General features: G+C 40.9%; 2 protein-coding genes across 11 annotated transcripts in view; one reads left to right on the top strand and one right to left on the bottom strand.

The window, feature by feature from the left end:
• Nucleotides 1–2,072, bottom strand: part of RELCH (RAB11 binding and LisH domain, coiled-coil and HEAT repeat containing) — a 76,916-nt gene extending 74,844 nt beyond the window's left edge. For all 3 annotated transcript variants that reach the window (XM_014255599.2, XM_088059988.1, XM_088059998.1), the window contains exon 1: nt 1,404–2,072. In XM_014255599.2, coding sequence (XP_014111074.2) covers nt 1,404–1,887 — 484 coding nt within the window. In that variant the 5' untranslated portion in view covers nt 1,888–2,072. The remainder of the gene's footprint in view (nt 1–1,403) is intronic.
• A 300-nt stretch (nt 2,073–2,372) lies between these two features.
• Nucleotides 2,373–26,375, top strand: part of PIGN (phosphatidylinositol glycan anchor biosynthesis class N) — a 107,644-nt gene continuing 83,641 nt past the window's right edge. For 5 of the 8 annotated variants that reach the window (XR_015773660.1, XM_088061846.1, XM_088061856.1 and 2 more), the window contains exons 1-5: nt 2,373–2,412; nt 15,587–15,847; nt 19,781–19,902; nt 21,018–21,116; nt 25,683–25,789. Coding sequence is in view for 7 of the 8 variants with exons in the window: in XM_088061846.1 (XP_087917972.1) it covers nt 15,621–15,847; nt 19,781–19,902; nt 21,018–21,116; nt 25,683–25,789 (555 nt within the window). In the remaining variant the exon portion in view is untranslated. Of the gene's footprint in view, nt 2,413–12,313; nt 12,333–14,251; nt 14,355–15,586; nt 15,848–19,780; nt 19,903–21,017; nt 21,117–25,682; nt 25,790–26,375 lie in introns of those variants that run through there. The other 3 variants (XM_088061844.1, XM_088061839.1, XM_088061864.1) reach the window with 3 other exon arrangements.

Raw genomic sequence — 26,375 nt, 5'->3', positions numbered from 1 at the left:
CACATAGGTTGCTGTTTTCCTAATTCTGGAGTATGCGAAGTATCAACAACTGGAAACAACTTATTATGTTAACAAAGAAAAGAGAATACTAAATCAGATTAATTGACTGGAATCCCCAAGGAAGCAGCCTGGGGATAAACCAGAGATTTATATCAATTCAAAGCCCTGAAGCACAAGTTTTTCCAACATTCACTCATCATATCATGAAGAAGACCACACTGAAGCTCTCGGTTGGACAAAAAGTATTAAATTGTAATTATTCATAAACAAGAGAACATAAACAACACAGCAAGATTTTTTTAGAAAGCTGTAGTTTTTTAAGAGATCTTGAAATGCGCCAAGAAGTTAATGTTTAGACGTCTCCATTATCCTAGCCATCCACATGCTACTAGTTATTTCCAAACTTTAAGTGTAACTTCGTGTCTTTGCAACATCAGAAATTCTTAAAAGAAATGAAAATATAGGACCATTCACAAAATGCCTTTAAGGATCTTGGTAAACTCTTAATTAACTCTTTCACCTGTCTGCTACCCACAATTCCTTTCAATACCTTCCCACAAGTTCATTAAGTCCTCAAAAGTCAGGTGGCTGCTCAGCTTCTCTTTCCCAAAGCCACTTCCACAGACTTTCCCCTTTGTAGAATCTTACTTGTCTTGACAGCAATACTGACAAGACACAGCAGTGATTTTATTTTAAGCCATGTGTGCTACTTTTAAAACTGAAAGCTTTTAAGGCCAGCTATGTGACAATACTGTCCCACCAATACCTGCACTCCTTTTGCCCCCTGAACCTATACCAACTCAGTATATTTACTGTTCCCCATTTCCTTGGCTAGCCAAAGATCACAGACACTTGGTAAACATGGTAGCATTAATTATAGGAAGCATTTTATTAGTTGTGCAAGTGACCTGTGAAACTCGGGCCTATCTTTAGATGCACCAGCAGAAATAGAACCCCGGCTCCTTATACCCCATTTCTGACAGTTTTTAGACTTTAAGTGTGGCACCCACGGCATAACACCCCACTCTTTCTCCTAGCACCGTACGATTTATCTCCTGGCAGTGAGCACTAAAGAAGCTGCTGAAAATAATTTCTTCCACATTTGGTAAACACCCGTGACGTTCACAGGGATACCGAAGCTCGATCAAACTACGCCTGTGGGACCAGGGTAACACCGATTCTGGTAGCCCACCTCCTCCGCCCCCAGCTGCCCCGCTCCTACAGCCTCCCCGAGTCCTGTTCAGGTCAGAGAGAGCAAGGAATGACTGGAACAAGGAGCGATGCCAAACGCCTTTCCTGGCCGCCCAGCGACGCCGAGAGTCATCCCTGCCCAATCCCGAGCTCCCACCGGTGGCTGCCCTCGCTTCCCGGAGTCCCCCCGGTCCCGAGCCAGGGTCACTTACTGAGCTGCCCGGCCCCGGGCTCCCTGCCGCCGGCTCCCCCGAGCCCGCTGCTGCTGCTCAGGCTGCCCAGGGCCCCGCCGGCGGGCGGCGTGCCGCTCTGCCGCTCGAAGTTGCCCGGGTTGGAGAAGAAATCGCGGAGCCGGGGCAGCTCCCGGCCGCTCTCCAGCAGCTCCGTGTGCAGCTCCAGCGCCGTCAGCAGGAACTGGTCCCGCAGCAGCTGCGCCGCTATCGCGTCCATCGGCACCCGCGGCAGCTCCCCTGCCCCCGCGGCGGCATCGCCCGGCGCCGCCGCTCGCAGACCCGGCAGCTCCTCAGGGCTCCCCGCTGCCGGCTCCGACTGCTGCTGCGGGTACGCCGGCCCGCCCGGCTCGGTGCTGCTGCTGCTGCCGCCGCCGGGCCGGGACTCCTCGGGCTCATCCTCCTCCGAGTCGCTGAGGAAGGGGTTCACACTGCCACCCCCGCCCGCCGCCGCCGCCGCCGCCATCTTACAGCCCGGCGCGGCGCGACCGCTGCCGGGGCGCTACCGCGGCAAAAGCCTGCGCGGAGACGCCGCCGCAGACACCCCTCCTGGCGGGGCCGGGGCCCGAGACGCTGCCGGGCCCCTGCGATGGTGTCGACGATGTTGACGATACTGCTGTTGCTGCGGGCGCCGCCGCCACCTGCGGCCACAGCGACTCCCCGCCGCCGCCTCCTCGGCGCCCTCCCACCCGCCCTGCTGCCGCTTCCGGATCCCCGATCGCGCGAGAGTTCCCGCAGCCAACCGCGAGCGGCGCCCGGGCACGCGGCCCCGCCCCCTCCGGCCCTCGCGCTCACCCACTCCGCTCAGGGCGGGGCCCGGGGGGGGAGAGAGAGACCTTGAGGGGCGTGGCCACGAGCTGTGCGGGAGTGGCTTTAGGGCGCGCCCGCGGCGGGGCGCGAAAGGGGCGTGGCGTAGTGACGCAGCCGCGTGGGGGCGGGCCGGGGCGGGCGGAAGCGGAAGTGTCCGTGGGTCGCGGCGGGGGATAGAGGAGTGAGTCTTGCGCGTGGGCGCCCAGCGCTGCCCGCGGGGAGGGGGCGGCGGATCCTGAGGCTGCGGTCCCGGGAAGGGGGGTGGGCACGGGCTGCGCCTCCCCGCTTCCGCAAAGAGCTTGGGCCGCTAAGCAGCCTCCACAGCGGCCACCCAGCCCGTATAGTCTTCCGGCGCCGCTGGGACTGGTGGGATGAGCGGCTCGGCTTGGCCTCAGAGCCCGGGCTGGGGGTTCAGACCTCGCCGGGTTGCGTTGTCTGGGGATAGGGCTTCCCGGGGAAAGCAGCGCCCTACCAGGGCCCCCGGGCAGATGGACATTGGAGATGGTGGAGTCACTGTCCCTGTCCCTAAAGGTGTTTAAAGAAAGACTGGACACAGCACTCGCTGCCATGGTCTCGGTGACATGGGGCTGTTCGATCATGGGTTGGATTCGATGTCTTCATCTCAGAGGCCTTTTCCAGCCAAACTGGTTCTGTAACTCTGTGTTCCCAATGGGCGTGTGGTCCATCTCTCAGGTGTTGGTGAAATTAGGGAGAGCATTGTAAGCTGATGGCCTCTGGAAGAAAGGTCAGACAACTCAGGACTACTACAGGGATGTTGTAAAGTTATGCTGAGAGAAAATTAGAAGGGTCAAAACCCATCTAGAACTTAATCTGACTACTGCTGTAAAAGACATCAAAGCATATTTGCAGATACATCAGCAGCAAAAGGAGAGTGTTAATCCTTTGTCGAATGCAAGGGGAAACCATGGTAAAGGATGAGGAAAAGGCTGTGGTACAAAATGTCTTCTTTTTCTCACTCTTTAAGGACAAAGCCAGTTACCCTCATGATGTACAGCCCCTGAGCCAGGTAAAGGGAACAGGGAGTAGAGTGATACTCCCATTGGGTCAGAGGGCTCATCTGCCAGAGGGTGACAGGGCTCTGCCGGAGGGATTTGGACAAGTTGCATCAGGCAGTGCTACAGGCTGTGGGAAAGGTGTCTAGAAGCTGGCCCAGCAGAAAAGGGCCTGTGAATGCTGATGGACAGTTGCCTGGAGATGAGCCAGCAGAGTGCTTAGGTGGCCAAAAAGGCCAATGGCACCCTGGCCTATATCAGCAATAATGTGGCTAGCGGGACCGACAGTCATCATCCCCCTGTACTTGACACTGGTGAGGCTGGACCTCGAATCCTGTGTCCAGTTCTGGAAGCTCTTTTACTTGAGGTGATGGAGCAAGTCCAGAGAAGAGCAATGGAGGTGGTGAAAGGTCTGGAGCACAAGTCTGATGAGGAATGGCTGAGGGAGCTGGGTCATTTAGCCTGGAGAAAAGGAAGTTTAGGAAGTTCACTTCTTGTTCTCTGCAACCACCTGAAATGAGGCTGTAGCAAGGTGGAGTTTGGCACCTTCTCCCAGGTGACAAGTGATAGGAGGAAAAGAAATTACCTCAAGTTGTGCCATTGAATTTTTTTCCTATTATGCATAAGTTTGGATATTAGTAAAAATGTATTCACTGGAAGGGTAATCAGGCATTGGAACAGGCTGCCCAGGGAAGTGGTAGGATCACCATCCCTAGAAATATTCTAAAGACACGTGAATGTGGCACTTGGGAATGTGTTTTAGCAGTAGACTTGCCAGTGCTAGGTTAATGGTTGGAGTCAATGACCTTTGAAGTCTTTTCCAGCCTTAGTGATTCTATGAATCCTTGAAGTTGTGCATCTGGAAATGTGAAAGTATCACTTTTAAAATGACATGAAGTGGTTACTTTGTGTGTTGCCTGTCAAAAAACTTGAAGCTGGAGTGTAGCAGCTGGTAGTGAAGGAAGTTGAGCTCACTGGAAACTATGCAAAACAGGGCCAGCATTGGTTTCTGTTTTGTTTCTTTGAAAATGCTTCATTCCCACCAATGGAAGCTGTGAGTAAAGCTGATCTGCTAGGACCTGCGTATTGGAGCTGAATTCTTGGTAATAGAATAATGTGAATATTTAGCAGTGACATGGAGATCTAAAAGCACTCTCAAGTGCTCCAAACTCTTCCATTCACATGGTAGTTTGCTGTAAAAGACTGTGCTTTCCAGTTTGGGATTCACGTAACTTTTCCATAAATTTTATACTCAGTTTAGCGTTCTGTCCTATAATAAACTTCGTATTTTATTACTGCTATATTGTTTTATGTTATTGATGCACAAAAAAGAGCCTAAGTGGCAGAGCTAATCAACTGATCATAGCATAAAGTAAAATAGCAGTGTGTTGAAAAGGCTTTAAAATTCCGGTGGGATCACAATAAAAATAGGGACAAAAACATTTTACTGTTTCTGCTCCGGTGGAATTGAGAACCTTTACAGAAACCTTCTGCTTTTTGCTTTCATTTCTGGAGAGTTAGAGCTTGTTCGGGGTGAATTTGTTGAAGGTCGGGTCTGGCGCTTTGCCGCCTTTGGGGAGGAGGGAGAATCCTGCCGGGGTCCTGCAGCGGCCCCTGGTGGCGATCCGCGGGGTTTGCAGCGCCTGCGCCGGGACTCCCAACACTCCCTTCTGCCTTGCTCTTCTGAAACTCTTCTGCCCTCTGTGCTGTGGCACTAAGGACTAACTTCTTTCACCCTTCCACGGCGAAATCAATGTAAAAGCGTTCCACTGTCTCGGTGCTTCGGAAGAAGTTTGTTTGGGTTTGTGCAACTAAATTAAATATTTACAGATGTCACTCAGTTGCTCCAAAATAATTTATGGATGGCTGGGGAAAAAACTAACTTGGCTGAAATTTGTATTCCAAGACTGAAGACTGTAGGTAGAGAAATATGCTTGTAACAATATGCTTAAAAGAGTTTATTATGTGCCAAAGGGGTATTGTTTTGAGAAACCAGAGAAGAAAACCTGATAGTGCCCCAGAGGATGTGTGAGGCAGAAAAAGCTGCTCGAGTTCTGGAAATGGAGCATTATATAGGTCTACTTGAGGCAGACAGCTGCAAGTTAATTATTCAGTAGTCATTCTGAGAGAGGCAGATTGTTCATCAAGCTGCTTTGTCTCATACTGGAGTTGCTGTCTCCTCCTAACTTTTAAAGGATTTGAGTTCTGTATCTGAAGAACGACACATCTCAATACATCTTGGAAAGCTAAGATTCCAAAATACATGGGCTTGTACAAAAAATATCTGAAGAGTTTTTTTTTTGGAGAAGGTGCTTTTTTCAGTCTATGCATGTTTTTTTTGGTGAACTTTTAAATTTATGGTCCCTGAGATGAAAAATTAATAGAAAAATAATAGACTTTGCTTTTACTGTGTTGATTTTGGTAGGAGTGTTCAATCTTGAGCTAGTGCCTGAGAGTTTAGTGAACTGAAACATATGACCAGTTTCAGGTTCTCTCTGTTGTTTGGCAGGGTCATGGCTGTGAAAAGTGTTCTTTCTGCACTACTCTGGTGCAGCACCAGCCATTCTCACAGCCAGTGAACACACAAGCTTTAAGGGGGTTTCTGTTCCAGCTTCCACAGACAAGGCTAATTTCATTCAAGGAAGTTAATTCTATTAGGTACAAACTGGGGCTTTTTTCTGTGCTGAATACTTGAAGTATATGAATTAATGTGTTCTAGTGGGTCCTACAGGGAAGTTGAGTAGCTTTTTTTCATCTGATTGGGATCCCAATTAGGGCACAGAGAACAAAATAATGGAGAACTATCTGAAGCAAATCTGATTTTTACTTTAAAATAATGCTGATCTATGAGTTCTACCAACTCTTAAGTTTTCTTCTAAAACTGAGCTGCCTGAAGGAATCGTTGTTTATATATGTTTAGTGAATGCTAACTTTTTTTTCGCCTCCTTTCAAAAGAAACTTGAAGGTAATTATGATTTTTGTTTGCTTTCAGCCCTTAAAATGAATTTTAGTACTTTGTTAACTCTAAGCTCTAAAATATTTTGATATTTTGCAGGTGCCAAATAATGCAAATATTGAGACACATAATGTTGGTAACTTGTACTTAAATGCCTCTGCTGTGTCTCTGAAATTGTATCTGTCCATTCCAGTTTCAAGGGAATGTTTTTTAATGAGACCAGCCTGTATCAGTAGTTAATGGTTACTTGTGTGTGACATTCAGATGCAGCTTTACCCAGACAAACTTACTTTATAAAGTGTTTATTAAATTGGGATTTTAAGTAAAGGTAGTAAAGCAGTGTGAAGGGGCACTTGGAAATATTTTCAGCATCATCAAAAATGTGATAATGGCCCATTAAATCAGATGAAGACCTGAATTGAACAAAACAATCCCCCAAAATCCCTTTGAATTCAAGTTTGGCTGTGTTTTTCTACCTCCATAACTGCTGTTTTGAAGTGTTACTGTAAACAGTCGGTATTTGGAAGCCTACCATAAAAAAAAAAAAAAAAAAAAAGCTATCAAACACACTTAGAGCTTAAGAAGTATGTTAGAAAACTTGTTCAGGCTTTATGATGTGTATATTTATGGTTTTGTGAGAATGAATATGTAAGGAAGAGTTGCTGTTACAGCTGAGTGAGGATATATAAACTCTGAATCAACGGTGTGACCTTTTAGGATGCTGTAAACACTTGAGTGTTGAATTTCTTGGGCCTTGTTCACCATAGCCTGGAAGATGGAGCACATTGTGTGGACTGCAGGCTGCTGAGAAGGGTATTGCAGGGGCTCTGAGATGGGTGCCTTACCCTGCCTCACCATGGGGAGGACAATGGAGGTAGGGAAGGGAAGCTGCTCTGTGCTTTTGTTGTCTGCTTCACATTATTCCTCTTCAATTTAGTATTTGCACAGTTTTGAAAAAAAAAAAAAAAATCCGCATTTTTTTTCCTTACATGGCCTGCTGACTACAACTAATATGAGATGCAGGCTTCAAAGAAGGAGTCTGAGGATGTGCTTTGAACATGCTGAGTTAGGTCTTCCGTTAGGAGGAGATGGCATCCTGTCCTGTTGCCAACACAGAGGTTTGTGTACAGCAAAGTTATCTTTATTCTTCCTGATGATGGGGTTGTTTGTTTGGGGTTTTTTTTTCCTTGAGGTTATTTTCAATTGAATTAGTTTTCTAGAATGCTTAATTATCCAGTTGTTCAACTGCCTGTGCCAGCCCAAAGAAGAGATTTGGCTTGGGAATAAATGAACAGGAGAAGAGGAGGACAGGACAGCTCTCTGCAGCTGTACTGGTTTGTTTTTTCTTGCAGTATTTGTAAATGTGAAAGCCTTTTATTCTTTTATGTCTTTTATTAACTGATATGCTGTTTTTATATAAAATACCTGGCAAAATGTATTTGCCTTGCTGGTCCAAATATTTTGGAAAATGTGCTTTTAGTTACAAGCAAGTTTCTATAGGTGGCAGAGTACAAGTGGATAACTGATACATAGATCACCTCAAATATGAGAATTGCAAAGTTATTGCCTATTTGCATTCTCCTGGTTTGTAGACTTCTCCCTAGCAATTTTTGGTTTGTCTTCTGAGCTCTTTTTTTCTCTATGGTGAATATATTGCTGTTCATTTGCTGAAAGAGTTCGAGTTCTGGGGTGGTTTCATTTTAAATCAGCAGTTCCCCATGTTGCAAAGAAGAAGAATACTGATTTTTTTCAAGAATAATTTTCTGTCTCCATTAATTATTAGAGTGAATCAGCAACTGAAAAATAAATGTATCTTATACAAATGAAAAGTGGCTTGGCTTTGTAATAAAAACAAATATAAGCTCACATGGCTGCAGCAGAGGGTGTTTGCAAGTTGATATATCGTAAATGATAAAGAATGTTAACTACTTGGTTAGTCAAGGCTGATGGAGGAGCACAGAGAGTTTTGTTCTAAAGTGAATATCAGTATTTCAGGCTGCAGTAATTGATGAGTTCAGTGAGTTTTGAGTCTTATGGGAGCTTAGGGAAATGCTTCCTTTGTGAACAGCTTGCAAGTATGGCTGCTGGTGGAAGAGTTAGAGAAGTTGATTCCTTTGCATAGAGATTTCTTACTGGACCTCAAACTATCCTTGCACAAATACAGTGTATGCTTATATTACGACCTGATGCTCTTTTAAAGGGCGTATCATCCATCCTTTTTATCATTTTTCTACACTTCACAACTTGACTATTGCAATTCTTTCAAAATTTGAGGGGTGGGATTTGCCAGGTTCTGGGTGTGCCGTGATGCGAGCGCGGTGCAGGACCCTGGAGAGCGCCGGGCGGTGGGAGAGCATCGCCCCTGCCGCGGCCTCCCAGCTGTGCCCAGCGCTGGGCTGCGCGTGTGGTGCAGCTCCACTGGGACTGCTCTCCTGCTCCGTGCTCTCCTCAGGCCTTAAAGGAGGTTTTGTTCTCAGTGGGGAACTTAACTTGCCTCTGTCTGCGGTCAGCTTTCTTGGGAATGGAAGTTTGGCAGGTAAAGATATAGAAAATGTAGATTATGCTAGCTGGTTGACTAGTATTCAGCTACACATTATAGTCAACTTGCTAGCATAACTGAGTAGTACTTCTGAACTCAAAAAGTTCTGAAGTTTTTTGTTGGTTTTTTTGTTTTTTTTAAAAAAAGGAAAATACCCCCAACTTTTGAAAAGATAGGGAACTACAAATTGATTATTTGACTTCTTTATGCCTTTTTTGAAAGTATTGCTGTATGCTTGGAAGGTTGTGATCCTTTTTTTTTTTTTTTTCATACTGAAGCTACTGGTAAATTTGCATTGAGAAGGTTCTGTATAAGATTCAACAGATGTGCTTGTTACAATATGACATAATTCTTGCCTATTTGTAATGGTTGCTCTCAATAAGCAAATGTGACTTAATAGAAGAGAAACAACTTCTTCCAACTTTTTTAAACCTTCCTTATTCATACTAGCTTCTGTAGAACATATGTCAAGCATTGCTTGTTCTGGGGTTTTTGGTAAAGGGTATTTTGTTTTCCTCTCTGTGTTTATATAATACATTTGCAAACTAGTTTTGCAAGAGTGCAGCTGAAAGTTGGTTGGTTTTTTTTTTCCATTTTCATCCTTGTGTATTCTACATTAATATTTCTTGTATGACTTTAAAATATGATCCTTGCCTCTTTTGTTGTTAAAGGGCAGAACTGTCATGCTTGTATTGGTAATTCTGCTTTATTGTGTAGTTTTATTGCAAATGGCTTAAAAAATACCTCAGGGGGCCTTCAGCCTTGGTTTGTGAGGGATGGCTCCAGTAAGACAAGGACTGCTGTGACAATCTGTTTTCCATGTGCTTGTGTTCTCTTAAGTACCACTTGTCCCTTGACCCTGACCTGTGGAAACTGGTAGGATGTGTTTTATTAGACACTGTCAGGCTGATGTTCTTTCCCCAAAGGTGTCCCATAAAACTTTTAATATGAAAAATCCATCTACAAAATCTCCAAACAGGTTAAGAAAAAAACAGTGACAGGAAAATTTTTTTTTTTTTTTTTTGTTTTATTCAAGAATGCAGAACTCTGAGGTAATCTGCTACTTTTAGTGGTACAAGAAAGAATTAAACAGTCCATACTGAGATAAATATATATATATATATATATACACACAGTATAACAGTGATGTTTGAAGAAGACTTGCTGGTAGAATATTGCTGAATGACTTAGAAATCAAGAAATATGCAAGAGGATTTGCAGATAATTCCTGAGACCAGGCATAGGTCCTCCAAATGCTGTTAGCCAGTGAAATAATTCACAGCAAGATCACTCAGGGTTTCTTGTTGTTGGATTTTGGTTTTTCCCGAGTTCTGAATTTTTAGCTACCTGCATCCTGAGTGAGTGCAATGCTAAATTTCTACTCCATGTTTTGCCTCCACTTGGCAAACAAGCAGTACCAAAGGGTGGTGCTCTTGTTTTCTCTTTCATGCCTCAAAACAGTAATTGTTTCTTAATGAAGTGCTCTTGTTCTCTTTATCACTGCTATGCCACTGTCAGTGCTTTTCCCAGGTATGTTTTTTTTTTTCTGGGAAACTTGTGGCTACAGTTTCCTATATTTGAGGATAATTCAGAGAAAATTGCATAGGCTGACGCTGGGGTGACTGATTTGCGTACGTTCAAGTATTGGAACACTTGATGTTTCATTGATGCTTTGCAGGCCATAGTCAAATTTCTCCCTGAAAAATTCTGGCAAAAGAGACTATTCTAGGCAGGCAGAGTAATTTTGATTATCAAGTGATGTTAAAAAGAAAATTAAGTATTCTTTGAGCTCTTTGCCTCAGGTTTGGACATGCTTTACTGAACCACATTTAAAATTTAAAGCAGTTGTCATTTGTTATTATAATCTCTAAAATTCCCAGTGAAGATGTTGTACATAAAATAATTTTAAACAGATGGCTTGAATTACAAAAGCCACTTCAGTGCCAGAGCAAGTGGAAATACTGTAGTTGCAGTTTCATTGTCTGGCAGAGTATGTTATGCTTCAATAGAAAAAGAAAATGAAAATTTAGGAAAGAGGAAAAGGGAATTTATCATTTTCCCACTTCATACATGGTGAAGTCAAGATGAGGATTTGGGGCTTCCTATGTTTAAGTAGTGGGTGAAGATACAAGAGTTGCTCAGAATTGGCTAGTACATCTCTTGCAGAAATTACAACCTTGTGCAGTCAATAGGTGTGGACAGTGACAGCAGGAATGACTTGAGTGCATTTCCTGACTAGAGTAGCTCTTTAAAAATCTAGTAAAAGAATAGGTTGCTAACACCATCTTAGATGTTGTAGAGCTGCAATATCATGCAAAATACTGTCAGACCACCCAACTTCCATTTGCTCCTCCACCCTAAGGAAAAGGGTAATTTTTTGTGTGGACAAATTGTACAGTCACAACTTTGACAGTTAAATTACAAAACACACAACATTGTTTAGTTGAAAAATATTAGTTAGCCAGAAGCACAGCAGACATTCTTGTCTATTTCTTTTTTCCCTAAAAGATACTTGCCAAGGCCATTGATGCTTCCTGAAAATGCATTTCCAATGGATTTTCTTCATCTTAATCAAAAGACTCGATAGTATTAGTAAAGCGTAGTCCCTCTAAAAGAAATTACTAATGTACCTTGAGCTCCTTGTTTTGACACTTCATTGTCCTTACAAAAATATTCCTACCAACGGGGCATATTCCATGCAGTATTTTGTATGTTTTATTGCATATTTGGAGAAAAAAAAGTATAAAGGGGAACTGTTACATTTTGTATGAAGAACTGTATTGTGTTGCAGTACAAGTATGGTTTTCTTTGCCTTATAAATAATGCTGAGAGATTATAACTTCAGAGGCAATGCAACTTAGATGTAGATTACTTGGGGAAAATAAGTGCTGCATTTAATTATGTCAGCCTTCCTGTTAATTATTGAGGGACCTGATCCAGCCTGGTGCTGTGGATGTAGCTTGTGTGGCTTCAAAAGGAAGGTTTGAAAAAAAAAACAATCTTGTCAACAAATTACAGATGAACTTGAAAAGAGGGAAGAGCTCATGTGAAGGAGGGTTGGGCTTGGGTGGCTCATTGCAACTGTCCTGCTCCCCTGCCACCATCACAGTCTGAGTGTTTTAGTCTTTGCAGTGACGTGGCTGCTGGTGAGGAACTTGTGGTTAATAGCAGGATTTTTTGGTATTGTTTTGGTAGGTGTGAATACAAAGAAAGAAAGGGTCTCTTCATCCCGTTTGGCACCAGCTGGGAGCTTAACTTTCCCCCTGAGAATTCAGAGGGAGAGGAGAGAACCACCAAAAAACCCTTCTCTAATCTGCACCTATTAGTTCATTCTGGAAAAGTAATTAATTGCCATCAGATGGTCCTTGCTGCTTTTCTTTCTTTAATCTCCTAGACTATATGAAAGGTGTCTGCTGGTTCTGCCTTGCTGTCTCAGATCGATTGCACCCCTGCATCTTCTCACCTCTCTTCTCTGCTCATGTACAACATCCAAAGTGAGAAGTTCTGAAGTCTCCTGGAGCCCCCTGCATCACCTTGACACTGCTCATTTTCTACTTGTTCCCTTTCTGTGAACAACTTGCATTTAACAGGCAGTGAGTAGCTTAGTGTATCTTTAGTACTTTCCTGTTGAAGATCTGAAAAGGGTCTTTGTTTACAAATCCATGCCAGCTTTCTGACTTTGACTCCAGATTGTTTGAACAAAAATATTTTATTGGAATAGTTTACGGTCTGACATTCTGGGGGTTGGACAGTATCATTATTGGCTCTGTGTAGTTTAGGAGATGGTGACAGAAGGGGGAAAATGTAGAAACAAAAGACTAAATTGGAGTCTGATATATAGCTTACTAGTTGGGATGAGTCTACAGAGAAGGTGATTTGGCTGCCTCAACTGTGTTAGGATTCCAGGATTCTGTTGTAATAAGTAAGGTGTTTTGGGTGGGCAGTAGGAAATGACACATGGCAAATAGGTTGCAACATGCTTTTCTTATCTGTAAGACTCAGAGTGTCCTTCTCTCCTCTTGGTGTGACAGGCAATGACTTAACAGAATAAAGTAGAGTAATGCAGTCAGAATTTGAGCAAAGCTCGTGTTTTGCCCAGTGAAAAGAAGAACTGAGGAAGGTACTGCACTAAGGGATTGCCTGAGGAAATATCACAGGACACAAAAATATTGAGATATCCTTGGCTCAAGTTTTCTTGACAGAAAGATATAAGACGTATTTTCAAGTGACAGTTTGTTTATCCGCATTTTGGATGGCCAGACACCTGAGGGCAGAGATGTTTTGGCACTAGTTGTAAATACTTAGATATGGCTTCTCATCCTCAAAAGCGTGTATGTGTAATGCATTTCTATTTTTCTTCTCTTGATAGGCTGTGCCTTCTGGTTTTTCTTAAGCGCTTAAGCCAGTTTTTCGTTTTATCCTGGTTATTTTTTCCTTGTGAGGAAGAAATTGTTATTGAAATCATTATCCTTGTTGTTTCCATGCCTTTTGAGCTGTCTTGAACAGTCGAGCACTAGGTTCTACAGAGAAATTTGCATTCAGCTGAGTGCAATTAGAAGCTTTCCAAGGCTTTGTGTGCCTGTGGGAAAGTATTTTTAAGCTTGAGGACAGGATATTTTTCACAATGTTGTGTCCCAGTGATGACACACAAAGTCCTGCATTCAAGGAACAGTGCAAGCCAAGGTAAAGGGAGGAATGGCTGTGATGGATGTGGCAGGAGCAGCTTTGGGAGCTGCCTGTCTGGAAACCATGTGGTAGTGTTGATCAGTAGGATATGCTGGGCCCAGATGAATAGTTTAGTGTAATGTAGTCAAACTATGGTTGCAAAAGAAAGTATCCTTTTCGCTTTTTTCTCTTCTCACTAATTCTATAGATACTGTAGTCTAAGCATTAAATTTGAATTGTGTTGATTGAACTCTTTTTCTGTGAGCAAAGACTGAGGCCTGGGGAGAGTTTAAAGCAAAGAGAATTAGCTAGTGCAGAAGACAGATTAGGTTACTAATGCTTTAATTAGAAGAAGATAGAATATGTTAAGCTATAGAATTGTAGCACTGGGAGCCTGCAACAAGTATCTGATAGAAGTAGCTGCTTTGTTTAGTAGGGTGTTTAGTCTCATCAGTTTAAGGCGTCAGTAGTTAATATTCTCTTATCAAGCACAACTGCATCAAAAGAAAAAGCCCAGTGGAAAATAAAACTAATTGAATAAAATGAGCTCTGGCACTGAACTTAGTGGTATTTCTATGATTGTGATTTCATATATTTAAATTGATGCAGGAACTCAGAATACTTAAAAATAAAAAAATAAACAAACTGATACTTACAGATATTCCAAATCTCCTGGAATCTCACTTGTAGACAGACATAAAAGCTTGTAAGCTCCTGATTAATGGAAAGTTTTTGTTTATTTAAATGTGACTACTACATGCCTCTTTGAAACGTTGTATTTTGTTATCTCATTTTTTTTAGTGTAGTTTTCTCTCCAAATATCTCAAATGAGAAGTTGCTATAGTAATGTTTCTGATTAGAGCTGGAGTTGTTGCATCTCTGTTCCAGTAAGGAAAATGGGTGGATTGGAAGTTACGTTTAAGTTGCTTGGAGATCCAAATTTTCTTTGGGTTAGTAAGTAATGTGTATTATCTTTCAAATCTTTTTTTAGTGTGTTTCCTTTTTTCCTCCAGTTTTCCTGGCCCCTTAAGTTTTTTGTTTTAAAAAACATCTTTCAGAATTTTGATCAGAGTTAAAGTTATGTGGCAGTGAAGCCTTTTATCGTTATTTAGTTAGAGTGGTAGATTTACCATGTGGTGGCTGCCTGTGTCTGTAATTCTGAAAGTAACAAGATATATATTATTGTCATTTAGAAACACTAACTAGATTCTTAAACAAACTGTTTCTTTTAGAGAAAGGTGTGTATTTACATAGGCAGTCTGAACCTTCCAGGCCATTAAGAACATCTGTTTCTTAATTGGTGAATAGAGGTGATGTTTGGCTAAGGTGGATAATTAGCTGATATTTAAATAACTAAGCAGCTTGGGCAGCACTAGAAGTCCTTTGTCAGAACTAAGCTCGTTCAGGCTCAGGTCCCACACTTAGCTCAGCCAATATTCACATTTACCTTCATGAACCCCACAGCACACTTGGCAACTATGGACAGTTTCCAGTGTTCCTGTTATTAAGCATATTTGTATCTCTAACATGACCTCAGAGGATGACTGGGAAGGGAAAAAAAAAACATTCAAAAAGAGACTATAATAATTCTTGAAACATCATTCTTCATCTATTGTGCTTTTGCCACTTGTTTTAGAAGAGGAATAGTATTCTGTGTTCAGCAGTACATCTTTATTCTTTCAGTTTCTAGGCAGAGTATAATGAGCCCAGATTTGATGGCAAACTTGGAGGAAAAAAAAAGCAATGTTGGATGTATGTTTATTATAGGATGGCTTTCTCTTATCTGTCTGCCTTGCATTTGCCTGAACAGACTTCAACTCTGTTGTGCAAGCAGCCAGTAGAGGGTAGTATGTTCATGGAGACATTGCATTGTCTGGGTCTTCTGTCACAAATGTAGCTAACAAAACAAACTGGCTTGATTCAATGGTCTTTTGAAGCCATCTAATAAACCCCTAAACACCAGAGATGAATTGCTGAGACATAATGGTTATCTGCAGGTCTGAATTAGTCATGCAATGACTCTGACCAGGACTTCTGGGGGAAAAAAGCTTGTTGGAAGTAGGAATGGATTATGGATTATGGATTCTAGGGATGTCTGTGGTTGGGTCTTCCATTACACATGAAATAAATATTGATTCTGGTAAGTCTCATCTGCCTAACTTTATTTTTCTCTCTCTCTTAGTGTTGTACTTTGCCTTTGCCAGCCGGCTGCTGCCATGGATATACCCATCTTCATACTTGCAGGGCTCCTTGTGCATTGTGTGTTCTTGGTCTCCATTTTTGACATCTACTTCAGCTCTCCTCTCGTCCATGGAATGACTCCTCAGCAGACTCCACTGCCACCTCCAGCAAAACGTCTTGTGCTTTTTGTTGCTGATGGTCTGCGAGCACATTCTCTGTATGAATTGAACAGCAATGGCACACCCCGGGCACCTTACCTGCGGTAAGTCAAAAACTCTATTGAGCTACAAGGTTTTATTTCTGGATGCAGCTCTACAATGTTGAGAAGATAACAAGAAGAACAACAACAATTGTGGTGGCTTGAGCACTGCCTTTGAAGTAATAAGCTTTGCAGAGTTACACTGTGCAGAAATGCGTGAGCTTGGGTCCCTTGTCACAAAGCTACTAAAACTAGGACAGTGTAAATTGAGTCCCCTGAACCCTACAGATTGCCAGTAACTGAGAGGGGAGTGAACTTTCTCCATTCACATCAGCATGGTATCAATTCTGAAGCCTTGCAGTCACAAATTTAGACTGCTTCCTGGATACTCAGTTTAAGAGTAGTAGTGCATTAATGTGTTTATCTTCTAAAGCTGAGCTACTGATGAAACTTTTTAAGGAGTGATTAAAAGAGATATCCTGAATGGATCTAACAGCAAGCTGCCACTTCCTCTTTGTTCCACCTTTTCTGCATGCATGACCTTGCTGCCTCCCTTGTGCTCTCTACAGTTTGTGTCTAATTTCTTAAAGGAATGGTTTAGTTTAAGGCTGTGAAAAAGTAATCCTTCTAAAAAAGTGTTAAAAGTTATATCCTTGTCTGATTAGAACTAATTCTTAACTTTCCCTTTCTCCTTATATCAAGATAATTATTTGAGCATAAGACAATTAATTTTCTAGACTGAAAAAAAAATATGGTATTAAATAAGACTACTTTTGTGTGATGATAGAATTGGTCTGGCTTGAATATCAGAGCAAACCCAAATAATCAGTCGTCTGAAGCTCTTAGGGCTTTTGCAGTCCACTGTTGCAAAAGTAGTACAGGAATATGAGGAGTCCTTGCTCCAGTGCTTGCCAGTCCATATGGGTTTACTTGTACCTACTGCTGCTGCTGTTACTGTTTTTATAAGTTGCTGTCTGCCCCTGGCATGCATCTGCCACATCAGTGTGAGTTTACCATGTTGTCTTCTAGCAGTGGACTTCACGCTTACTCCAGAGCAGTTTCTTTTCTTAGCAGTAAAACTATTGGTCTTTTGCATTGCCAACCAACACCGTCAAGGTGTGAATGCTGTAAAGGCCTCATCACTAAGAGGAGGGGTGAGTAGTGGCCAGGAAAAAGTTGTAATGGGTATTTTTTTTACTAAGTGATTTGAGTTTTTTAAGTTTCAGCCACTCAGCATTATCATGCCTACCTAGAAAAAAGTTAAACCATGTATTAGCTTGTCTACTGCTGAAAAATTGGCACTTTTGCTTTCTCTGCTTTACCTGGTTTGTGGAGTTAGAGACTTTCTATTTCAAAATCTGTAGAAGTAAAGCACTGTCACTGGTGCTGAAAGTACATGAATGAACGGAGGGGGAGAACTGCCTTGTAATAAGCAAAGATGCTAGTAGGTTGCTGACTGGAAGAAAATGCTTGTTGAGGTGTGAAGTGCCATCTGTATTTCTCTCATTTCTCATTCTGCATATAGGTACATATGTGTGTGAGCATGTATATGTGAGAGATGTTGAAAAGAAAAAAACCTGAAGCATGCTATGCCTTTTGAAATGTGGAAGATCAGGCAGCCCAGAGCTTATCTTCAGATCTATTACACGAGCTGCCACAATTTTGAAGCAACAGGTTCAGTGTTTTGTCCCTGAACCTTTGAGCAACACAGCTTCCATAAGCTAACTTTGTAAACAGGTTGACAAGATTATTTATAATTATATATTCTATTCTATTCTAATTATAACAAGTGTTAGTTTCTGGAAGTGTTTCCTTTTTTATTCTCCCAAGTTATTGCTGTCTGAACATTCCTTTTTCAATAATACTAACTGAAAGTATATGCAAATTTAATATAAAGTTTACTTTTTTGCATGTTCATTCCTAAGTTCCAAGTGTTCAGTCCCTTACCCACTTTATAGTAGTGGGCAACATAACAGCCAGATTATTAGTCTGATCCAAGTGGAGTACCTTGGGAACTACTGCATAGTTAATGAGGAAAGACTGTCTTTAAATGAGCAAGAGCCATTCTTGTAGCAATGTGCTATTAAAAGAAGCAAAGTTTTAATAGGAATGTGGAATTAAAAATGAATATCCATTAGGCTTGAAGCAGATTGTTGGATAATACATGTACACCAAGTACCTAGTCTTCCACAATATTCTTGAAAAATCTGTTTTTCAGCACTGTTGTCGTAGCTGTTAGGGCCAGTAAGTGATCTGAATTGCTGCAATGGTGATTTCAAGGAAGATGTTTTCTTCCTTGCCTGTTGTGTTTCAGCCATATTACTATATCGTATTAATACTTACCATTGTTATTATGGCTAGCTAATGTTTATGCTGTCATGGAAGTTATTTTTTTTTTTGGTGGTTCTTTTGAGTAAAAGGCATTGAAGTAATTCAAAGTATCTAAATTAATTTTGAATAGGTAAATGACAAATTTATATGTCATGTCATTTTTTCTGCCTGGTATGTGTTATTGTTGACTTCAGATCCTGAAGTCATCCTATTGTTGACAAGCAAAGGTAAAGAATTATTTTCCAATTCAATAGAAATCAAATTCTAATTTAAATCAATTTTCTACCTGTTGTTACAATGAAGTCTGAGGAGAACTCAAGTGTTTTATTTTTGAATAAGTGTTTTATTAATGTATGTTAGTACAAGACATTCTGATCAGTCTGTAGTGAGAAAAATAAAAAAACACTTTGACTAATACATAAATCCTTTTTTCTAATTACTTTTTTCACTGTGACTTGCATTATCTCCTAGCTGAGATGAGACTAGGAATAACATATTAGTCTCTATATACTTTTAAATTCCTCACTGTAGTATTTGGGCTGTTCCAAGTAGTTCTGTGAGCTTTCAAGTAAGTCTGAGGGTGTGAGGTCTAAGGTGAGTGTTTAAAGGCATGAACCCAGAATTTACTTGGACTAAAACACATAAACATAGCAAATTTGGTAGCTTATATCATGAACAAAAAAAATTTAATTTTCTAGTAACTTGACTGTTAAAAACTACTTTGAATTTGTTCAGAAGATTCTGCGGGTTTTTCCTAAAAATCGGTATAATATACGTCCTGTTGTGTTTTGTTTTCTTACTTCCCTTGCTCTGACAGTGAGCAGTGAATATTTCTGTTCTTCCAGAAGATGGAGACAAGAAAACAGCATATGCTAACACTCACCTCTTGCTTCGTGACAGGCTCCAGATGTTCAGATCTTCAGCAGACAAGAATAGTTTATGAGGCTGCTTCTTATGCTTGGGCTTTATCCTCTGTTTTCTTGGCTTTTTACCTGCTGTAACTATTTACTGTATGTGCATAAACCCTGGACACTTGATGTATTTCTGTCTGTGTGGTGAGAATATATCCTCCTTCACTTCAGTGTAATTGCAAAAGATGCAAGGTTTACTTAAATTTTCTTCTTGTTGCCAAGATTATTTGCACCTTAGATTTATGTGGGGTTTGAATTCTCTTGGTATTGCTTCCAAGATTCAGCACAGATAAAGGCAGACATGGTCAAAAGAGCTAATTATAATTGAGTGTATTTAGAGAATAAGATAAGATTGAACTAGACACTTTTCAGGCTGAATGGAAAGAACAAAGAAGAGTAATACCAGGCAGAAATAATTTGTTGGGGGGGAAAAAAGCTAAAGGGGAAAGCAGCAGAAAAAAAAAATAGCATGTTAATTTTAAGTGTATTAGAACACCAGCTGAACTCATCTGTTTGCAGTGCTGATGGGCCACGATAGTAATGCTCTCTGTGCAGTGCTGTAGTATAGAACTACTTGCAGGTTAATGTTCTGCTTGTTTTACTGCACAGCAGGTGGTAGTGGAAATCTGTTTTAGTCTGGGTTTGGGGCTTTTTTTACATTTCCTGCCTCACATCTACCTGTCACTCTTTTTATCTGCAATTTGTTGTACTTGAACGAGTCATGAACGTTAACTGCCTTGAATCCTTTTCTCAGGGGTATTCTAGAGAATATTGGCAGCTGGGGAATCTCTCACACCCGGGTCCCAACAGAATCCAGGCCGGGGCACGTTGCACTTATTGCTGGATTTTATGAGGATGTCAGTGCAGTTGCTAAAGGTAGGCTGGTCCTAAAGCTTTGAATGTTGTCCTCCGAAGTGCAAACTCCAAAGTGTTTCAGTGATGTGCTGATTGATAAATACCTGCACTGTAGTTTGTATGCCAAGATGATATGGAAAATAGTAATTTTGGATGGATTTCCCACTCCTAATATTGATAGCTAGGAAAATAGGTTACATAAATTAATATTTTTAATATGGTTGAATTTAACAGCCTGAACCTAAAAGCAGAAGTATCTTATGGCCTCACTGCTTCGTGTAACTGAGTTTTCAATTATCATTTGGGATGTACTAGGACGTGGCTAAGTAGATGTTGCAAACAACAAATGAACTGCGGTGTCTCAGCTGAACCATTCCTAGCTTGAGTTGGAGAATCAGGAGCAAAATGAAGTAAAAGCCCCCTCCAAACCCATGTTTTTCCAGAGCTGTTACTGAGTGTTTGGGGCTTATTTATGCAGAACAACCCTTCTCATTACTGACTTGGTCTTTTATGTGTTCCTCCGCCTTCCCCCTTAGGCTTCCAGACCTGAACACTAGCCATGTGTGTTGGTTTTGGACAGGGGAGGTGAGAGGAATTGGTCTTGTTCATGTTCTTAATGAAAAGGTTCTTCCTTCTGACAACCACTGCAAATGCAGGATTGGCAGGGATACCTAGTTAAGAGCATCTCCATATTATGTTCTGTCAAGTGCCGTTTCATGGAAACAGAAAATCTTGAAGGTTTTATTGTAAGGAAGTGCAACATGATTTCGGGAAATATGTAAGTGTGTATCTTATTACTTGAAATGCCAAAAACTGAGTTCAGGCAATAGGAGATGCAGAATTCAGGAAAATGCTAGCTCTTTAGAAGATAAACCAGCTGTGTGCTTTGCCTGTTTGAAACTCTACATAATGAGATTAGCCTAGGTTTTCAGCTCACTTCTTAATGAATGGGGGAGTAATTCTAATAGATGTTTAAATGGAATTAAAATCAAGATTCACAGTTTGGAGTTTATTGTGAAATAATATTAGGGAAACTTTTAAAAAAAACCCACAACATTTTGCATGGACTGTCAATTTTAGCAGTCAATGAGATCTTCTGTCAATGCCATTTAAATGCAGATGTGTTTGTTTAACAGGATGGAAGGAGAATCCAGTGGAATTTGACTCTGTTTTCAATGAAAGTAAATATACCTGGAGCTGGGGAAGCCCAGATATCTTGCCAATGTTTGCAAAAGGTAAGACTTAATTTTATGAATCTTTAACACATAGTTATCAGGTAGTAAAATATAGACACTTAGTATTTTTGAGTTAGAGAAGGTGAAAAAAGTATTTTCAGTTTGTGTATTTCTGTATACTTGATTTCTAGTTTGTGAAATGAAGATGGAGTGGAGGAAAAGAAGCAGGCTTTTGATGAGGATACCACTGTTTATTTCTCATGCATTTAAATAGACCTTAGCTAATTCTGTCAGTATACTAAAGGAACACACCTTTAGTTATAAGGACATAGTATTTTTTTCCTTTGCTGAGGTTTAAAACTCTTGTTTTGCAAGTCTGCAGCTGGGACTTTCCTTCAAGCCTGCAGCTCCCAGTGAGCTGGGAGATGGATCTGTAGCCAGGCTTTTTCAGTGTCAGAGCTGAAGAAGTAGCTTGTTGTGGGGTATCCTGCTTCTACTCAGAACATTAATATGTAAAGGGAAGAACTGTATGCAAGCAAGAACTTCCTGGTACTATTCCTGAAGCTGAGGTCTTATGCCTGTGATGTGCAGTGTGTTAAAGTCTTGTCAGTCCTGTGCAACTGGTATTTGAGCATGCAGAGATTGCTGAGCAACACTTCAAATGTTTAAAGGTTCTCCTGGTTCAATATTGTTGTTTTCTTGGAAGAATGAATGCATATACACCCTTTCACATAATCTCAGAATAAGGAGTCTCATGTGAAAAAGGGGCAAGCTAAGGACATGTTCTGTTGTTCTGGTCTAGGCATTGGTATTGACAAATAAGAGAAATGAGATAGGCAGGATAGGAGTGGAATGTAATACTGGTTTAGAGAAGATATACATCATATTTCTCATGATAATTTTTGAACTTTTTCTGAACTCATGTGTCTTCCCCCTCACATCCTGACATTCCCCCCCACGCCCCTCTCTTCTGCTCTTTGCTTAAGCCTCATGAATTTATGATGAGCTGTAAAAATATCTCCTGATAATTTCCCATGACCTCAGATTACAGTTTGTATTTGGAAATAGTGTGATGGTGGCTGGGGAGAGGGGAAAGGTAGTTGCCCTTGGACAGATTATTTGTATTTTTAGGGATATGTTCTTGGGAAAATATTTGGGGAATTCAAGAATTTCCCAGAGCTCTGTCCTTCTACTGGTTTTGTTTGAGTAAGATGATAAGCAGAGGACTTGTGAGCAGCTTTGATGTTATCTGAAGAGATGTGCAAGGATAATACTCTCTGTATGGCTTGTTCTGAGTGGTATCAGCAATGCAGCTTCCTTTAGCAGGGGGGAGGAAAATCCCCCAAAGTTGTCAAAGTTTAAGTGCAGTCATGTATCTGAGAAGTAGGTGCTGTGTCAGAACATGAATCATGGTTTCTTATGATAGAAAGATAGATTAATTTTTTTCTAGGAAAAGATAGTTCCCTTTCTTTCAAAGAGGACAAGTTTTATAGTACGGAAGGGAAAGGAATCAAGTGTTTGTTTTTCACCTTTACTTTTACAAAAAAGCCAAGAAGGAGATAGAGAGAAATTAAGCTATGTGCCCCTTTCTTTTCATGTTGCAAATTAGTGAGGCCACAGGACTCTTCTTGTGTGTATTTTGTCGTGCTACTATGTTCCAAATTTTGCTGGAAGAACTATGTGCATAAAGACTATATGACACCTGCTGCCTTTTGGGAAGCACAGAAAAATCCTTTGTTTCCTGTCATTGTCTATTTTCTCTAGGTACTTTTCTTGTAATAAAATATATATTTCAAAAAAATGGTTGAGAATTCTTTAAGGAAGTAAAAAAATGCTCACAGATTTTTTTAAGATATCAAAATAGATATACATGAAATCTAAATTTGGCAAAGTTTTAATGACTGTGTAATTAGTATTTCAATCTCAGAAAATGTCTGAAGTAACTTTGTATCTTGAGCAGGATTAAAAGGCATTTGTTTCTAGTAGTTAAACTCACTTAAGATACACAAATTCACTGTGCTAATTTTAACTTTATTTTCTATGATGTTTTTAGATTATAACCTTGAAATTATCTAAAAATAACATTTTTGAAAATGCCTATTTTGTTTCCAGAGTGCTCCTTAAGCCTTTTCTTTTCTAGACTTGCCAGGACTTGAGGCTTGACCTGAAAAATCCAGCCCTGTACTGTTCTGACAGTGGCCTGGGTTGGAGTATATTCCAGAGTATTAAATGTCATGCTGAAAAAGCTGCTGAGGCTGTTGCTTCTCTGAGGGGAAGTATATACTACTTTGTTGCACCCAGATTGCCCTTTGTTTCATGGGTTCCCTTCTCTTTTTTGGAAGCTTCCAGAAAGGCTACAGTCATTGTTTTAACTTGAGTATGAAGAAAGGTATCATCAAAATCATGGGCCAAACCATTGTCAGGATTTTTCTGGACAGACAGACCTCTTAATCTTCTGGTTTAATTCCTTTTTGTTAAACAATGCAGAATTTCTCGTATCTGTCACATGGCTGTATTTGATGATAGCTCTCTGACGGCCACACTCTGTCCTTCTCAGTGTCTGACTGTTTTTGCGCATTCATACTTTTCCCCACTCTTTTGTGCCTGCAAAATTCGCTGGCAAATTCTCCTGGTGGTCTGGACTCTGACCCATGACAGGCTTGTCAGAGACAAGCCCCACTAGCAGAGCGAGACATTCAGTTTCTGCGGAACGTAAATCTTATTGTAAGAGTGTGGTAACTTTATCCCTGATCCTAATATTTGAATATTGATGCTGAGTGTGAGATATAGTGGCAGAGAAGAGGGCAAAAACAATAGGTGGTATCTTTTTTTGGAGTTCCTGGCATCTCCAGTTATTTCCCATAGTGTAATGGCATTGTCAAGTCCAGCAGCTTCTAAAAGATGTTTTCATCCCTGGCTTTCTTCTACTTCTCTATCCTGTCTTTGCTTCTTCATCCCCAGACTTAAAGAAAGTGTTGGCATACTGTTGCCTGCCACCTCAAACAATGGAACAAATAATAATTTCTAAAGTATTGCATAATATAATTTCTTATTTAAAAAACCCCAAAACTTTCCTGGTATGACTTCATTTTGCCACCCTTTCTCTTTACTGCAGTGCTGGGTTGGGCGAATTGTTTTGTTTCACTTTGGTAGGAATTAGAAATGGGTAAGTGGTGGCTGTGTTCCTTTGCTTTGTTTGCAAACTCTGTGCTTCTTTGGTGTGACACTTCTCAAGGAAGGACTTCTCAGGTTTGCTGTGGCACTCTGGAAAAACACTACAGCATTCTATCCTCTTACACTATCAGTCATCCTGGCAGTGATAGACAGGACTTATTTCTTCTTTTGAACTCATTTATCCACCAGTTGGAACTCCTGAATTCACTTCTTAATGCCTGGCAGTATTTTCTTCCTTTTCTTTTAGACTGAGAACTGCAGTGAGTGTTCTGTGTTATAAGTAGAAGTAACATCTCCAGGGGCACAGGGGAGAGCTGCACCAGAAAATCTGTGCCAGCTTTCATCTTCCTGGCCTGAAATACCTGCATCCCTTTGTGTGGGTTTCCACATAATCTTGGTTAAGCAGCTGCCTTATGCTGAGATGTTTGTTCATTCACAAGCCTGGAAGCTTACACAACCGCATTATATAATTGTGACATCCAGCAGATTGGATCTCTCTGGTCATCAGCTGATTGAAGAACATTTTCCTCTCTGGGAGTTTACACAGTCACAGTATAAATGGCACCCCTGAACTGGAACAGTTCTGCCATTGACTGAATTATTTAGTTAAACTTCACCTAGCTTCAAATCTTTTCAGGACTTCTAAAATTTAATTTCTTGCATGTCTTTGTCTTACCCCCCCAGCCCCCTCTCTTCTCTGCTTTGCTCCCTTGACTGTGAGTAGAGAATGAAGTCGCCATGTCCAGATGCTGTGTTTGCACATCAGTGGCCCTTGTGTTGTACTTTGTGGCTGAAAAAAGTCCAGTAGTTCTCCCTTTTCTGTTTTGGATACTCGTTTTAAACATGCAGACTTTTAATATTGTCTCCCTGAAGTTGTCCACTGGGCTTTTGATAGCTAGAATTTAAATACAGTAACCCTCCTGATGCCTTTGTTAGACACGTGATACATGATGTTTTCCTGTGGAAGAGACCTCATGGATAAGGCGCTGTCATGTATGATTCAGTTGAGCTACCAAAAGCTGAGCAAATTTTTCTTAAACAGCCTACCCCCAAAACACATGTTCAAATGAGACTATGAATATCAATCTTCCTTGGTTAGAAGTTTCTCAGTGAAATTCTTTGGTTCAAAACCAAATGCTGTTTAAGTTTTGCTTAAACTGGGATTTGGTTTTCTCCTATCTGCTTTTCCATATTTTATTTCCTTTCCTGAGCATACTGGATAACATTGTTCTTCATTCCTCTGAGATGCTGATAAGGTATTGAGATAAAATGTTATCCAGGCTTCCAAAAAAGATTAATTGCGGGAAAGCTTAAAATAAGCAGAAAATTTCTGTGGCTTCTTTCAGGTTCATCATTCTTGGTAGGTTTCTACTCCTGTGCATGAAAGTATTTTTGACTATGAGAAAAGCAAAAAGCCTTGTGTCTTGTATGCCATCTATATTGTTTTTGCAGGTGCTACTGGAGATCATGTTTATACATTTTGTTACGCAGCAGAAAGTGAAGACTTTGGAGCAGAAGATGCAGCCAAGCTTGATTTATGGGTTTTTGATCATGTTAAGGTAAGCAGAGAATCTTTCTATGCTACCTGTTTATAAAAAGCACAGTTGCATGTTAAGTTTATCACAGAATGTTAACACTATGTCATAGAACTAGAAAGTAAGAAAGTTTTGAAAGACCTATCTCTTGGGGTCATAAGTAGAAATTTCTTGAATCAACTTTTATGACAAACATAATAGATGCTTAAAGGAAGCATTTCTCTTTCAATGCTAATTAAAAAACTAACTAAAGTACCCTGTAAAAAACATCCTTGGCTTTCCTTTGTGTTGTTTACCTGTAATATGAAACCCATCTTGGAGTGCTAGACCCTTTAAGATCTTGAATGCAGTTAGTTAAGGATTTTATAACAGGTATTGCAGCATGGCTGAAATTATAAGTCTTCATTATGAAAGCAAAATAAGCAACATTATTGATTTTTTTTTGATTTTTTTTTTTTTGTCAGGCTTGTACCCTGACTGTAATTGTTCAGTGTGGCTTTTCCTGATAGATGTAGGTGGCTTCTAATTTTCTGCTGTGGTTCATACTATGCTCTGGCTGCCAGAGCAGTCACAGTTTGGTTTGGGGGACACGGTGTGTGACAGAGGCCAG

Source organism: Pseudopodoces humilis, chromosome 1 (assembly GCF_049639895.1).
Source record: "Pseudopodoces humilis isolate 2021_Gansu_Grassland_sample_001 chromosome 1, ASM4963989v1, whole genome shotgun sequence".
NCBI classification, from domain to species: domain Eukaryota; kingdom Metazoa; phylum Chordata; class Aves; order Passeriformes; family Paridae; genus Pseudopodoces; species Pseudopodoces humilis.
Note: the sequence above shows the minus strand (reverse complement) of the source record. Positions and strands in the feature narration are given on the sequence as shown.